At 47.6% G+C, this 16358-nt stretch overlaps 1 protein-coding gene across 2 annotated transcripts in view; it reads left to right on the forward strand.

The window, feature by feature from the left end:
- Positions 1–804: 804 nt before the first annotated feature.
- The window catches only part of PAMR1 (peptidase domain containing associated with muscle regeneration 1), a gene marked incomplete at both ends in the record, with an annotated part of 81759 nt that continues 66205 nt past the window's right edge, over positions 805–16358 (forward strand). The window contains 3 exons of one of the 2 annotated variants that reach the window (XM_080345596.1): positions 805–877; positions 12424–12600; positions 13287–13415. In XM_080345596.1, the coding sequence (XP_080201722.1) occupies positions 805–877; positions 12424–12600; positions 13287–13415 (379 nt within the window). The remainder of the gene's footprint in view (positions 878–12423; positions 12601–13286; positions 13416–16358) is intronic. The other variant, XM_080345597.1, reaches the window with a different exon arrangement.

A 16358-nucleotide genomic window follows, 5' to 3' on the forward strand; every position in this document is an offset into this window, starting at 1 on the left:
AATTATCTCCTTTGTTTGAATTGAACATTTCCTCAATATCAACATGTTCTGACAAAACATTTCAGTTTTGCCAAAATTGCATTTCCTGGCAGAAATTGACTTCATAAAAAGTTTTTAACTAGCTTATGTGTGTGTCTGCTAAGTGATTCCTTTTGTGTTTGTGGTTTTCACCCACTGTGGAGTGAACTTTTAGTGAGCCTCATTCATTCATCTGCCCCACAATAAAAAATGCGTGGCTATTTTAAGCATGTTGTAAAGTGAAACATGTCACTTGGCCAGGCTGCCCTTTCAGGAGTGTGGGTCAGGAATCCCTCTCTGCACCTACCCCATCCCTAGCCCCACCGTGGTTAGGGGCAGTACCTCGGGATGCAAGCCCAAAGGGAGCATGTATGATGTGCCTCCTTCTGGAGATGTCTGCAACTTCAGCTCACCCACAGCAACGGGGATGATTCATATAAACAGATATTAATATTTCTGTTTCTTTCCCCTTCACAATATCTTTCTTTCTGAGATTAAAATCAGTATCTCAGAGCTGAACACTGAACCAATGAAACCATCATAAAAGGGATCAGCTGCCAGAGTCCAGAAAGGGTTAAGGCAGCAGTTGGAGAGGTTTGGGGTGACGTCGTGCTTCTGGATGCCTGAGAAATCTCTTGAAGGTAGTTCCACTCTGGTGAGGATGGGATTGAGCTGAGGTCTGAAATCTGAGATCCCTTGCAGCCTGAAGCTGGTGAGGTCCCAGTAAAAGCTGTTTGTCTGCTTACTCTTCCTGAGCAGTCACACTGCTGCGCTGGTCTGGGCAGTATGGATCGAGCCCCCTGGACCCATGTAGGACTCGCTCTCCTCCAGCTCCTGCTCATCTCCTGCTTGCCAAGAGGTACCGTGAGTGTGTGTGTTCCCAGCACAGCCAAATGAGTCCCTTTCCTTCAGTGTGGTCAGAGGGGTTTGATCTCATGCGCTGTCATGGGAAGTAGAGAGATCTGCATGGATGGTAATAATAGAAAGAAGAAGCTCTGCTTTATTTTTTTTTCTTGCTGGCATGGAGTGTGGGGCGGGGGAGGTTTGCCCAAGGATGATTTCCAGGCAAACGTAATACTCTTAAAGAGAAACAACAGGCTGGATTTGTTTGCCAGTGACCATCAATAAAAGGGTATGCAATCACTTTGCTTACTACTGCTTTATTTTCTCAATGCTCAGTGCTAAGGAAATGGTGATTTTAAAAGGTATTTAATTCTGAATTGGAAAGAGAAATTTGTTTAGTTTGGCAAGACAGAGACTTTCCTCTCCAGCCCCAACAACAAGAATGGAGGCAAGGAAGGAAAAAAGTGAACGAAAAAAGAAAACAAAAGCCACACATTGTTTCCGATCTGGGCTTCACTTCTGTCAATGTTATTCTTTCAAAAGTAAAGCCTCGTTAAACAGAATGATTTTTTTTATACTCAAGCCTCGCTTCAGTTTCTGCTGAACCAGCATGTATTGTTTCTTTTTGATAAAGTTAAGCAAAAAGCATTTACTATTGAGTAAATTGGCTGTTGTAAGGGCCATGAATGTGGTCTGTTTACACCTGGAGGTAACCAGAGCTGCTTGCAGCAGCTAGCTGTCAGCATCACAGGCTGTTTTCTCAGGAGTTGCAGCCCTAAGGACTGGGAGGTGAGGTGCCCTCAAACCACCCACCCTTCAAGCCACCACAGATTGCAGCACTCCTGGCAAGGTAAGTGCCTCTTACTGGAGGAGATGTCAGGTACATAGGCACTCAGATTGTGACGGCTACAAATAATTGGTGTCAAAGATGGTGCTTCAGAGCTCGCTTCCCAGGGGCCACGGCAAAGGGTCTGCCCCTGCAGTGCCCTTCTCTGCGGGCCCCTTGGGGCCCAGGGTGTAGGTGACATGTGGTTACCAGGAGTTTCTGGCTCCCAGGCTGGCCACCAGCACTTGCAGCCATTCTGAGAAACTGGCCTCTTGCCAAAGTTTCCCACTGGGGCATAAGCACAAAGAGCTGCTCCACACTGCCATCCCACATGCACCTAATTGTCCTCACGGTGGCCTGTCACTTGCATACTGGCCAGGCAAGGTGGCTCTGTGGCATGTGCTGAGGTGTCACAGAAATAGCCCTGCCGGTGGCAGAGCAGCCCTAGACATGGGCTGCAGTTGTCAAGCAGCTAGGAGGGCAACAAACCACTCCTGCTGCAAGAACAGCGTCTCTCACTGTGAGAAGCCAATCTGTAGAGTGGACTGCTTGGGGGACAGGGGGACTGGGCTGCTGGGGGACCCCTCAGCAACAGTGATAAGGGGAGGCAGGAGGAAGGACAACAGCAGGCAATGGGACACAAGTGCTATGGGGCTGCAAGACTGGGAAGGACGATGCTGGTTCCCTCTGACACCAGCTTCTCACATGCCAGGAGCAGTGCAGGAAAGGCCTGAGGGACACATGGAGGAAAGCTGTCCCCCTCATTTCCTCTTTTTCCTCTCCTTGCCTCCCCTGCCCTGCTGCTAGTGGAGCAGCTGGCACAGTCACTTGCCCAACACAGCTGGCAGCATGAGGAGGGGGCCAGGTGCTCCACTCTGGCAGCAGTGGAAAGGACACCCAGAGACAGGGGAGCAATGCAAAAGTGCAGTGGCCTTAGCAGGCTGGAAAATATCATTTTGCCTCCTCCCCACAGATGTATCCAATTTTTATCCATGTTTATCACACCCAGTTGCACAGGGCCTGCCTCAGGAGTTGGGGGCACAAGTCAGAGAGGTCTGGGAACTGATTTTTGGAATAAACTTGAAGTGCAAGTGACTCATATTTCCTTAAAAATGTATATGTGTGTGTGTGTGTTTCTGCTTGCCTAAACCCTTCCCAACCTCTCTTCCCCTCCCCATCCAGCCTCTGTCTAGTGAAGTGGAGGCCAGATGCACTCAGACACATCCAGATGCATTCAATCTTACCAAATTGGTTAGTTCAGTTCACATGTTTAGGTTCCTAGCATGGACAAAGGGAAAAAGACTTGCTCTTTATTTTGGAGAAAAGCTGGCGTTACTCACTCTTGACCCTGACACCACCTCAAGGGACTCCCAGGAGTCCCTACAAGGCTGCTGGTGTCCAAGATTTGGCTCTCCATTGGCCCAGAGGGGGCCCTCACCACCATAGGACCGTGTGGGTGCTGCTGGAAGCATGAGCTCCCCTGGAGACATGGATACCCCTCTCCTTCCTATGGGATCAAGGACATGGTGCAGAGGCAATAACGGAAGGAGACCATAGGGCAGGGAGACAAGCTATCAGCAGTAACAGAGGGCGGGCAGCCTGAGGGCATCTACAGTTCTTGGTTAGGACTTTACACACTGTGGAGAGCTGTAAGGAGTAAAATTTGAGAAGGAAGGGTTTTGCCGTTTTCTGTGTGGACAAAATTAACTACAAATAAACTCCCAACATGTTCCAGGTCTCACACCATTACAGCAAGCAAGCACCTGAGACAGGTCCAGCACTACTCCTCCATGTTTATAACACAAGCACATTTGCATGTTAGGTGGTCATGAATTTCAATACTGCAGCTGCTTCTCCAGTTTGTGTAAATGGTCTCTAACCTGATCCTGCTCAACCAAGGGAAGGTCTTCCTTTTGCCATACTTTCTCTTCTCTCTCTAAAGTCTGGGATTCCTGAGAGCTGGTTTTAGTAGTAAAGACAGAAGGAAAGAAGGCATTCAGTAACTCTACCTTCTCTGTGCGATCTGTCACCAGGGTACCCTCCTCATTCAGCAGCGGACCTACATTTTCCCTAAACTTCCTTTTGCTGCTGCTGTACTTGAAGAAGCCCTTCTTGTTGTCCTTGACATCTCTGGCCAGATTTATTCCCAAGAGCAGCTTGGCCTTCCTCACCGCATCCCTGCATACTCTAATAGTCTCCTTATATTCCTCCCAAGTGGTCTGTCCCTTTTTCCACATTACATAAACATCCTTCTTCCACCTGAGTTTTGACTGGAGCTCCTTAATCATCCATGCTGGCCTATTACTCCCTTTTCTTGATTTCTTCCTCATAGGGATCCATTGGTTGTTGACATCTTCCTCATTTTAAAACAGATCGTTATTGTTTAAATTGGAGTGCCAGTCATCAGAAGTTCCATGTGTTGAGAGTTTTATAAACAGTGAACCACGAGATGGTATCTTCCCTGAAGGATTTACAATTTACTGTTTCAGTGGAAGTATTGAATGATTCATGTTTTAGATTAGGGTTTAGTAGTCTGATATATTCAGTGTTACATTTTAAACTAATTTGTCTGGGAGGAAGTGATGTTTGAGTATTAGTCAGTTCTCTTGGACCTCCCTACCTTCTAGAGGCCTATCCCATTGGATTCTTCCAAGCAGGACCTTGAAGAGGCCAAAGTTCATGCTCCTGAAATCCATGGTTTTAGTTCTGCTTATTGTCCTGCTTCCTCCATGCGGGATCCTGAACTCCACCATCTCATGGTCGCTGCAGCCGAGGCTGCCCCCAACCATGACATCTCCCACCAGTTCTTCTTGGTTTGTTAGGACAAGGTCCAGCAGCATGCCTCTCCTCATTGGATTCTCCACAAGTTGTCAAAAAGTTGTCGTCAATGATCTGTAGGAGCCTCCTAGACTGTGCATGCTTAGCTGTGTTGCCCACCCAGTAGATGTCAAGGTGATGGAAGTCTCCCATGATAACCAGGGCATGTGATCATGAGGCTACTTCCAGCTGTTTGTAGAAAGCCTCATCAACTTCCTCTTCCTGATCAGGTGGCCTGTAGTAAACACCCACAACAGTGTCCCCCATATTAGCTTGTCCATTAATTTTTACCCATAAGGACTCAACTTGTTTGTCATATCCCCCAGGCAGAGTTCAAGACACTCAAGTTGCTCTCTCACATAAAGTGCAACTCGTCCACCTTGCTTTGCTGGCCTGTCTTTCCTAAAAAGTACATGGCCTTCCATGACAACATTCCAGGCATGTGAACTGTCCCACCATGTCTCTGTAATAGCAATGAAATCATGGCCCTGTGAATGCACATAGATCTCTAATTCTTCCTGTTTATTCCCCATGCTATGCACGTTGGTGTATAGACACTCCAGGGAAGTACTCAAGCATGTAGGTTTCCCCCGAGGGGTGCAGAAAGATCCACTGCAGCCATGTATACCCTTGAGGTGGTTTGCCTTCTAGTTGTCATCTTGGGAGGCAGATAATGAATATTTGTTGCTGCTCTGGCTGGTCTGGCATATTCCCTAGTTGGATGTGATTGTGTGAGCATCACCACTTTGGACTCCACCCCCAACCTCATCATTTTAAAGCCTTCCTAACCTTGCCCCTTGTTGTCTCATCCCACAGCATGTCACAGGTGAGCCCATTTACATCCCTCTCCCCCATCATATCTAGTTTAAAGGCCTGTCAATGAGCCCTGCTAGCTTGTGTGCAAAGATCCTCTTGTCCCTATGTGAAAACAAACCTGGTGCCATGCAGGCCACCTCATTATCAAAAAAGCCACAATTGTGGTGGTGACACCAGTCATGGAGCCATTTATAAATAGAGTGCACCTATCTGCTTCTTCTAAGGTCAGTATATTCACTACCATTCCCGTTCCTTGTATTGCAGCACAGAGGAAACAAAATCTCTTCCTGATCACACTAGTATAATTTTTCCAGCCAGAATAAGCTCCTCTACCCCAGAAAGAACTCAAGGCCTGAAAGGTAATGTGGCAACCTCTCACTTTTAGTCTTACCCTGGCTATTCTATCCTGTCACAGCCCTTCTCGGATGAAGACACAAGGCCACAGTGCTGACAATAAGAACACAAATGCCAACTCATTATTACAGAGATTAAATTGAAGTAGGGGCAGGTTTAGGGCAGACTTCTTCAGGTTGCTTTAGATGCTAAAAACACCTTGACTTGTGGCATAGATTGCCTGTAATTTAAATCCAACTATGACAAAAAGATATAGTAAAAGGAATCTGTGTGATGTTTAGAGGTCAAGAGGAAGGTGTATGCAGAGGAGAACGAGGTTTAAACTGGAACTTGATCTGAAATGTGGTAGAGGCATGAACACTTGAATGCAGCTCTTTGGGCCTGTGGCCCAACTGGCCTGTTCCTGAAGGGAAAAGAGGGAATATAAAAGTTTGGTACAAGAAAATATTGAAAGAAGCAGAGTTTTCGACTCAGGAGGTGTGGAGTGTGGCTCTATTTTGCACTTTAGAGCTTACCACCAGGGAACAAGGGCTGTTGAAATGTATGAACAAAGGAAAAGGAAAGTTTCCAATAGGAACAAGCATCCTACCTTCAGCTCATAGAACATCCCAAGTTGGAAGGGACCTACAAGGATCATCAAGTACAACTCCTGTCTCTGCATATGACAACTCCATAGTTCACACCATGTATCTGAGGATGTTGTCCAGTTTCTTCTTAAATGCTGCCAGTCTTGAGGCTGTGACTACCTCCCTGGGGACCCTGTCCCAGTGCTCCACCACCCTCTGGGGGAAGAACCTTTTCCTAATGTCTAGCCTAAACCTCCCCCGGCACATCTTCCTGCCATTCCCTCGTGTTCTGTCATTGATCACTAAAGAGGAGAGTTCAGCGTCTACCCTTTTTCCTCCCCTTGTGAGGAAGCTGTTAGACCACGAAGAAGGTCTCCTCTTTTCCAGGCTGAATGAACCAAGTGACTTTGGCCACTCCTCATAGGGCCTCCCCTGCAAACATTTCACCAACTTTGTAGCCCTCTTCTGGACACACTCCAGTAGCTCGATATCTTTTTTATCCTGTGGCGCCCAGAACTGCACACAGTGCTCCAGGTGAGGCCACACCAGTGCAGAGTAGAACAGGACAATCACCTCCCTCACCCAGCTGGCAACGCTGTGCTTGATGCACCCCAGGACACAGTTAGCCCTCTTGGCTGCCAGGGCACACTGTTGGCTCATGTTCAACTTGCTGTTGACCAGAACCCCTAGATCGTTCTCCACAGAGCTGCTTTCCAGCATCTCATCCTCCAGTCTGTATATACAGCCAGGGTTGCCATGTCCCAGGTGCAAAATCTGGCACTTGCCCTTGTTGAACTTCATGTGGTTGGTGATTGCCCAGTTCTCCAATTTGACCAAACCTCCTGTAGGGCCACTCTGCCCTCAAGAGGGTTGACAGCTCCCCCCTAGTTTTGTGCCAGCAGCAAACTTACTAAGCAATCTCTCAGGTCCTGAGTCTAAGCAATTTATGAAGACATTGAAAAGTACTGGCCCTTAGTACTCAGATCTTCTTTTTTCTTTATATGACTGAAGAACCTTTTGCTATTATTTTCATATCCCTTGCAAGGTCAAATTCAGCTTGGATTTTGGCAGTTCTTCCTTTGTCCTTGAGCTCTGAGGCATAGCTTTCTTTAATGATCAGACTATTTTCCATCCCTGACAGGTCTCTCCTTTTCCCTTGAATGAGAGATTGGACTCATTGTATATCCCACAAGATCCATCACTATCCTTTCCAGCAGACCTTGTAGGAGTAACCTACTTCCACTCCTTCCCTTTACTGGCTTCTGTGGGTTCAACATACAGAAGCAGGCAGGCAAGCATCACTTAAAAAGGCAGTCACTGAGCTGAGTCAAAACCAAGAGCAAAGAAAGGCTGAAAGTTTTGCAGTCTTGAGGATCTGTGCAGAAACTGAAGTCCTGTTACTTACAGGGGAAGTCAGTAAGGATTAAATTACTCAGAAAATTGGCTGTGCATTTCATTCAGTGCCAGTTCCTCTGTAGATGCTCTCCATACATTCTTCAGCAGCTCAGCTCCCAGTGCTGGCTCAACTGACCAGAGCAGGATTAGCCAGCCCACCCCTCCCCATGGTCTTGCTGCATCTGCATCGGCTCAACACCCACATGCAAGTTTTCACAGAGGAAGCTCGGGGCCCAACTGCTAGCGAGGACTTGGCTCCTCCAAAGCCCTGGCTCAGCACTGGGGAGCAGGGGAGGTGGTAGGATCACTGTGATGAATTGCCACTGCTGTAACTCAGCCCTCAGAGTGATGCTGCTAACAGGGAGGACACTGACTGGCAATATCCCCTCCTACTACCATCCTACAAAATTCATTAATGAACAGCCTTCAGGATCTGAAATATACCATAGGGACAAGGGGGTCTTGCTAGGTGCGGATGTCAGTGAAAAGCATGAGGTTTTGCCATTCAAACATGGAAATGCATGAGAATTACAAGCCACCCTGCTTATGCCTCAGTGTTCACCTCCTATCTCACTTGTCCCTCAGGCTGGATTAAAAGCATCAGGTGAAATGTTGCATTGTACTCTGTCAGGATCCCAAGCCAAGCAGGTCTTCCCTCCTGCGTCTTCCCCAGAGGTTCAGGTGCCTTCCAACGCAGCCATTTCTTGCTTGGTTTCTATGGTCCAGAACTGCTTCCATGTGTGCTGTTTATACCTGGATTTAATGGGCTTCCATCATTAAAACTCCATAAAACAATCCACTGTTTATTTGCCTGTCCAGAGACTTGTTTGTTCCTTTCAGTTAAATATTTTGCATGGGTTGTCAAGAAGCTTCTTCCTGCTTCTCCCCAAATGAGGTCACACCACTTTCTGGACTGTGTTTGGTGCTGGGAGACACAGCCACTGCCTGCAAGTCAGACTGCCTGCTTTGAAAGATTATAAAAGTCAGGACCACAGAGTATGCCACAATTATCTCTACCACAGCTGGCCAAGGCCTGTCTTCCAGTATTTTACTCATTCGGTAAATCTCCTCCTGCTCTTCTCTGCCTCATTCTTTCCTGTTTTTGGCTAATAATGGCCAAGTGTGGGTGTGGGAAGCTGTCAGTTGTTGCCATTCCTCAAACACACATGGGGGAGGGGGGTTATGCCTCTTCCTCCCTGGAGTCCAGGCTGAGCTCAGCAACACAAACAAATATTCATTACACATGCTAGTGACTCTGTGCATCTCCCTCTTAAATTTCTGAGGGAAAAGTTTCCTTTGCCTTTTGTTTAGTAGCCTAGAGATACTTAGGCAAAACAAAAGGGATCCTGCTGTTATTAAGGAGGTGCATAAAGTCTTCACACAAATTTATTTAAATAATAGCTTCTACAAAAGTTCAGAATAATACATTTCATTATTTCTGTGAAGAAAACTCTAGATGATGGCTTCAAAAAAATCTCAAATCCATAGATTTCCTTGTCAAAGCTACATATGTTGCCCAAACTGCAGTACCTGAGAACCTGAAAAGGAATTAAATTGTCAGTAAAACAAAAGACAGTCTATTTTCATCGTCTTAGTTGAGACAAGGGCAAGAAGTGAGCAAACAGCATTTCCAGGTGGCAGCAAACTTATTTTTACAATTCTTTAAGGCCAAGATCTGTTGCTCCCCTCTTAACACTAAATATTACCTTAAACGCAACTTAGGCTACAAATACACCCATTTGATTCACCAAGAATAAGTATGGCATCTGCTTTTTGACTCTGTTGTGTACACAACTCTACATATAAAAATAAATGTGCACACGTACACAGACTCTACGCACATATAAACACATGCATAGTATTTTATGGAAGCATAGAGTAATTTAGGTTGAAAGGGACCTCTGGAGGTCATTTGCTCCAGCCTTTCTTTCAGATAAGTGCTAACCTGGAAGCTATGTTGTGTTGCCTGCAACCTGGCAAGAGCCAGGTTTTGATTCCCTGCAAGGATGGAGACACGCAGCTTCATCTATGAACATTTCAATCATTTTACAGACAGCAGTTTCTCATGAGCAACTTAGAGCTACAACTCATTTCATTAACAAGCCTAGCAATCTTAAGAGAAATTAGATTTCTAGCTTGAGTTGAGAAACAGGAAAATTTGAAGGAAACTTTGCAAAAGCTCCTGAGTGTTGGGTAGTTATTTACTACTCAGACTTTTGGGAGTCCTCCTTCTACAAGGAGTAAAACCCCTGACAACCATACACCACAGAAAGTTATTTTCAGTCATGTGTGGTAAGATGTATCACACAGAATCACAGAATCACAGAATGTTAGGGACTGGAAGGGACCTCAAAAGATCATCTGGTACAATCCCCTTGCCAGAGCAGGAACACCTAGATGAGGTTACACAGGAATGTGTCCAGGCGGGTTTTGAATGTCTCCAGAGAAGGAGACTCCACAACCCCCCTGGGCAGCCTGTTCCAGTGTTCTGTCACCCTCACTGAGAAGAAGTTTCTTCTCAAATTTAAGTGGAACCACTTGTGTTCCAGTTTGAACCCACTGCCCCTTGTCCTACCACAACTGCGTGTCAGTCATGCTGGTGGAGAAAGATGGGATCTGCACTTTTTGTGGCAGTCTGGAGTCACAGTCTGAGGTCATTTCCTAAAAGGGTATTTCCAGCATAGCTTAAATATAATCATACAAGGTTATGCTAAATAACAAAAATATATTAATAATATTACCATACTAGAAATGCCAGGCAAAATGAATCTTTAAAAAATAATGAAAAGTCCTGTTTCTTTTGGCAGTGGAGTGTAACATCTTGTGCTTCTCGGTGAAAATACAGAGTGAAACCGGCTAACACCCAGCTTCAAAATTTGACTTTTCTAGTGGACAATCTAGTCTTTAAGAGTAGCAAATTCACAAATAGAAATATGACCAAATCATGCTATTATAGTTTAAATAATCTATACTATATATGAGGCCATAAATCAGTCCTGCTATCTCAAGAAGAGTTCCTCATGTGACATCATACTCTGTGGCTTTTTAAAACTATTTTTCTCACCACAGAAGTGGGAAGGCCTTGCAGAGAAAAGATTGAAGTGAACAAATACCTTCCCTCTGGTCTGTTTGCTTCCTCTGGCTGGCACTGCAAAACTTCCCATGTGTTCTTTAGACACACAAACTGAGCTGACATTTTGGCTGCATGTTCACAGAATCACAGAATCTACTAGGTTGGAAAAGATCTCAGAGATCGTCAAGTCCCTTGGTCCAACTCCAGTCCATTTACTATATCATGGCACTAAGTGCCATGTCCAATCTCAGTTTAAAAACCTCCAGGGACGGTGAGTCCACCACCTCCCTGGGCAGGCCGTTCCAATGCCTCACCACTCTCTCTGTAAAGAATTTCTTTCTAATATCCAGCCTAAATTTCCCCTGGCAGAGTTTAAGCCCATGCCCCCCTGTCCTATTGCTGACTGCCTGGGAGAAGAGACCAATCCCCACCTGGCTATAACTTCCCTTCAAGTAGTTATAGTGATGAGGTCACCTCTAAGCCTCCTCTTCTCCAGGCTAAACAACCCCAGCTCCCTCAGCCTCTCCCCATAGGTCTTGTGTTCGAGTCCCTTCACCAGTCGTGTTGCTCTTCTCTGGACCTGCTCCAGCACTTCAGTATCTTTCCTGAACTGAAGGGCCCGGAACTGAACACAATACTCCAGGTGTGGCCTCACCAGTGCAGAGTACAGGGGAAGGATCACTTCTCTTGTCCCGCTGATCACGCTATTTTAGATACAGGACAGGATACCATTGGCCTCCTTGGCCACCTGGGCACACTGATGGCTCATGTTGAGCTTCCTGTCAATTAGTACCCCCAGGTCCCTTTCTGCCTGACTGCTCTCCAGCCACTCTGCGCCCAGCCTTTAGTGCTGCAGGGGGTTGTTGTGGCCAAAGTGCGGGACCTGCCACTTGGCCTTGTTGAACTTCATCCCATTGGAATCAGCCCATTTTTTCAGTCTATCCAGATCCCTCTGCAGAGCCCTCCTGCCTTTCAGCTGGTCGACACTCCCTCCCAACTTGGTGTCATCAGCAAATTTGCTGATGATGGTCTCAATCCCCTCATCTAAATCAATAAAGATGTTAAACAGGACTGGACCCAACACTGACCCCTGGGGACACCACTAGTGACTGGCCACCAGCTGGATGCAGCCCCATTCACCAGCACTCTCTGGGCCTGGCCCTCCAGCCAGTTCTTAACCCAGCAGAGAGGGCACTTGTCCAAGCCATGGGCTACCAGCTTTTGCAGGAGTATATTATGGGAGACAATGTCAAAGGCTTTGCTGAAGTCTAGACAGACCACATCCACAGCTTTCCCCTCATCTGCCAGGTGAGTCACCTGATCATAAAAGGAGATCAGGTTGGTCAGACAGGACCTGCCCCTTCTAAACCCATGCTGGCTGGGTCTGATCCCTTGTCCATCCTGAAGGGGCTGTGTGATTTCATTCAGGATGATCTGCTCCATAACCCTGCCAGGCACCAAGGTCAGGCTGATAGGCCTGTAGTTGCCAGGGTCAGCTTTGCAGGCCTTTTTGTGGATTGGGGTAACATTCACCAATTTCCAATCATATGGGACCTCCCCAATGTTACCACGTAGTTTGATATTTCTTGTGCCAAAGACCTCAGCCATCCTCATGTCATACGTGATCTGACAAATGGCTGAATAATAGATCCTGTCAATCCTTGGCAGACAGTGGATCTTTTCTGTGTGTCCCCCTCTCTGTTCTCCTCTTGCAGAGTACACAGTGATCAATGAAAACTGCCCGGGTGCCGAGTGGAATATCATGTGCCGAGAGTGCTGCGAATATGACCAAATCCAGTGCATCTGCCCAGGACAGAAAGAAAGAGTGGGCTATACCATTCCCTGCTGCAGGAATGAGGAGAATGAATGTGACTCCTGCTTAATCCACCCAGGTATGCTTGGGGCTACACTGCCCTCACATCGGATCTTTGGCCAAAGCATCAGCACATAACGGTAGCTGCTGGGCAGGGGATCAGCAAGGGCAGGCATGTCTCACTGGGGCATGGGATTGCCCTGCAACTCCTCAGGAACTCTTTCTGCCACTCTGCTGACAGCAGAAAGACACTTGGCAAGGTGACAAGGCAGGCTTGGGAAATGCCAAAAGGTGACATAGCAGCTGGCTTCACACCAGGAGAGTTTTATAGGTGCTCAATGATGATTTCCATCCCCAAAGCAAGAAAGGAGAGGTGACCTGGAAGTCTGGCTAGCAAGGAGGAAAGGGGAAAATGAAAAGTGAGAGCAAGAGGAGACAGGAACAGGTTAGAAAACATCAGAATCATTTGGGCTGGTCCTAAGTGGCACCAGCATCCACAGACTTCTGAGAGAGGCATTTACAGTCAGAACAATGAGATGTAGAGGTTTGGACAAGTCAGGCTGGTATTTTGGCTCAAAATCTCAGCATCTGAGCTGCCTAGAGTTTGGGGTGGAGGTTAGGTGCAGTTCTAAGCAGATAAGCTGTCAGCACCACAGCAGTCACTAATGCAATTGGCATTTTTTGTGGAAAAGAGAGAGAGACTGCTTCTCTCTCCAGAGGACAATCCACTTTGGCTTTCCTCTAACGCAGTGGCTCTCCTTTCAGGCTGCACCATTTTTGAGAACTGCAAGTCCTGCCGCAATGGCTCCTGGGGAGGGACGCTTGACAACTTCTATATCAAGGGCATCTACTGTGCAGAGTGCAGAGCTGGCTGGTATGGAGGTGACTGCATGAGTAAGTGTCCTACACGGGCAGGGAAGCATGTTTGGGACAGGGAGTGGTGGAACAGAGCGAGAGTCATGCTGTGCTTTTCCAGCTATCCCTGTACAGTGACTCTTGCAAAGGTCACAGGCAGAAGAGGGCAAACAACTAGGCAGTAAGCATATCTACAGTGCGAAAAAACTTCTCTCCCAGTGCTCATCTGCTATGGTTTGGCCCAGGCCCCAAGTCATGGGAGATTATAACCGTACTAAACTTCCGGTTTGTTTTGGTTTATTTTGAAACTTTAACTACTGTGACTCTGGAAATCTGTTCTCTGCATTTCTCAGCCACACTTCAGCATAACCAATTCCTCAGAGGCCTTCAGCAAAACATAAACTTTTATAAGGGCAACAGCTATATCAAAGAGCTTCTTCTCTGTTGTCCTTCAATCCCTGAGCTGCAGAACCAGCCTCAAGGAATTCCCAGTGCCCCCTCTTTCCTTCACACAGCTCAATGCACTGCAAGACAGCTCTGGAAAACAGTGTCTTGCAAGTGCTAACAGCAGCGTTTCATGTTCTGGTAGTGCTATCTGAAAGTTTTGTTCCTGGCAGTGCACAAAAGGTACTGCTTCTTGGATTTTGCTAAAATGTTGGTCCCAATGCTACCTTTCAATAATGAATTCTATAAGCTAATTGGATACAGTTTAAGACTAGTATTTCCTTTACCAGTTTCCCACTGGTGAAGGTATAGGCTTTCACCAACCCTTTTTCAATTTTTATTGAATGTCTCTTTGTTCACATCGCTGAAAGGGATGAAAGCAGAACCTACTTTTCCTACTCTGTAATTCTACACACCTTAGTCTTGTATCCTCTTAGTCACTAATTTTAAAGCAACAATTGAACATGCTTTCCCAACACAGCCCATGACCACTCAGGAGGTGAAAGTAAACAAAATAAAATAATTGCTTCAAATAGCAGAATATGGGCAATCAACACGTTTCAGTAACAGGGCTAACTCAACCTTGGTGCTTTGGAAACTGATAAACTGAGTCCCTTGCAGTTTACAGTGTGATTTCCAATAGCACTTTAAAGTCTCATTTGCTCTGAGTTGATGCTAGAGCTCCCCTGGCACTTTTCATAACAGCAGAGCCAAGGAAGAATCATTAGATTATCTAATCCTTCTTCACTCTGCCCAAGTAGATCAGCTGCCTACAGTATATTTCAGCCTGCTTTACCAACTTTTGTTTTAAAGTAAATACACCCTCACACTGCAGTCTATTTGGACATTTTTGCAATAATGAAATTTTGGAGAGCTTTGTCTTACAGTGTTTTTCCTACCAGCTCTTTTGAGAGAAGCAGTGTGACACTGAGGATGTGGACTCTTTAGTGAGGTTCTGCAGTGTATCAGAGGCAGGATAGAATGGGCAGATAGTGCTATTGTCTCTTCCATTTCTAAAGAGGAACACAGGGAACAGTTGTGATTCCAGCACACTTCTGAGCTCCCTTGCTTTGGCTTTCATGGCTATCTCAGTTTTTTCCTTGCTCAGGCATGCAGAGACTGCATGTTCAGAAAGCAGCCTATAACCATGATGGGTGCTGGCCTATAGGCTCACAGCTATGTATGTGGCTTTGGGTCTGGAGCACAGCTGGTGAGTAGCCTTTGAACAACAGTGTGCACCAACTGCTCAAGCAGTGGATGTGCTAACACAATAAATTTTGGAAAGCTAAGGAGGAAACATCTCTCTTTGGTACATCTGGAATTTTGCAGCCTGCTCAGAGTGCCTCGCCAGTGGTAGAGTGCCAATAAATCCCAGTAACACACAGGAGCACAACCATAGTAATTGGGGGACGTAGTTTATCTACTTCATCCTATATTGCAAACGCTGGTGCCCTCTGCTAGCAACCACATGGATGACCCACGGGAGTTGCCCTGACCAAGCTGGTCATGCACACAAACTGCACACAAAGCTTCACTCCGCAACAGGTCGGCTGCTGTGGGAACCAGCGTTGCTGCAGTGCCCAGAAAAGAGGGCTCCTCCTGGCAGAGCTGCCCTCGCAAGGTGCCCCCAGCTGAAGCTTCTTCCTCAGATTTTACTTCCTCCTGCCCAGCAAGACCTGTGTCTGCCTTGTCCCTACGCCGAGGGCAATTTGCGTGCAGGTTCACAGCCCGCTCCCACTCCTGAACGCGTTAGGGTGGTTGCCCAGACCACGGGAGCGGTGCGGAGGGTGCTGGAGATGTTGGCACGCAGCCCCCGGGCAGCCGGCAGAGCTCGAGGCGGACCCACCGCCAAAATCGCCAGAGGTACGCTGGGCTTTGTCTCCCTCCTGCGGGCCGCGGGAGGCGTTGCCACGGACCACCGGTCCCGGTCCCGGGTTCCTGCTCCTGGGGCGGAGCGCGCCAGGGCTCAGGCGGGCTCCGCCGTAAACGGGCACACGTCTCGGCGGCGAGCGAGCAGACCTCCAGCTTCATCCCTTCACTACGGGAGCGTCCTAAGAAACGGCCCCGAGCGCGGTCCGACCAGACCTGGTCATACTGAAACTCCCCTCCTGCTCTCCTCCCATCGCGCCATTTCCCTACAGCGCCCTGGCCTGCCCGCGGGCGCCGCGCGGCACCACCGCCGCTTGACGCTAGGTGGCGCCCGGGGGCCCCGGAGGAGACCGCCCCAGGCGCCAGGTCCCATCCTTGTCAAACAGATGGCAGAACGGCCGCGAGTGCAGGCAGAAGGGGCTCAGTGCCGGTGCTGCAGAAGAGCACAGCTGCAGTTTAGCCTATAGGCAGGATTAATGCCTATTTAATACCGCACTGGTGGGTGTGGGGAGCAGTGAGGCCTGCCCACGGGTCAGCCCAGCAGCTCTGAGGTGCACTGGCCAGCTCCATGGGCTAGTGGTGCTGCCTCAGCCATAGGGCAGCAGTCAAGGAGCTGCCTGCAAACAAAATGGCAGCATGAGCCCCTGGGAGTGATTTCTTGGAACTTCT

The sequence above is a fragment of the Nesoenas mayeri genome (genome assembly GCF_963082525.1).
Source record: "Nesoenas mayeri genome assembly, chromosome: 5".
In the NCBI taxonomy this organism is placed as follows: Eukaryota; Metazoa; Chordata; class Aves; order Columbiformes; family Columbidae; genus Nesoenas; species Nesoenas mayeri.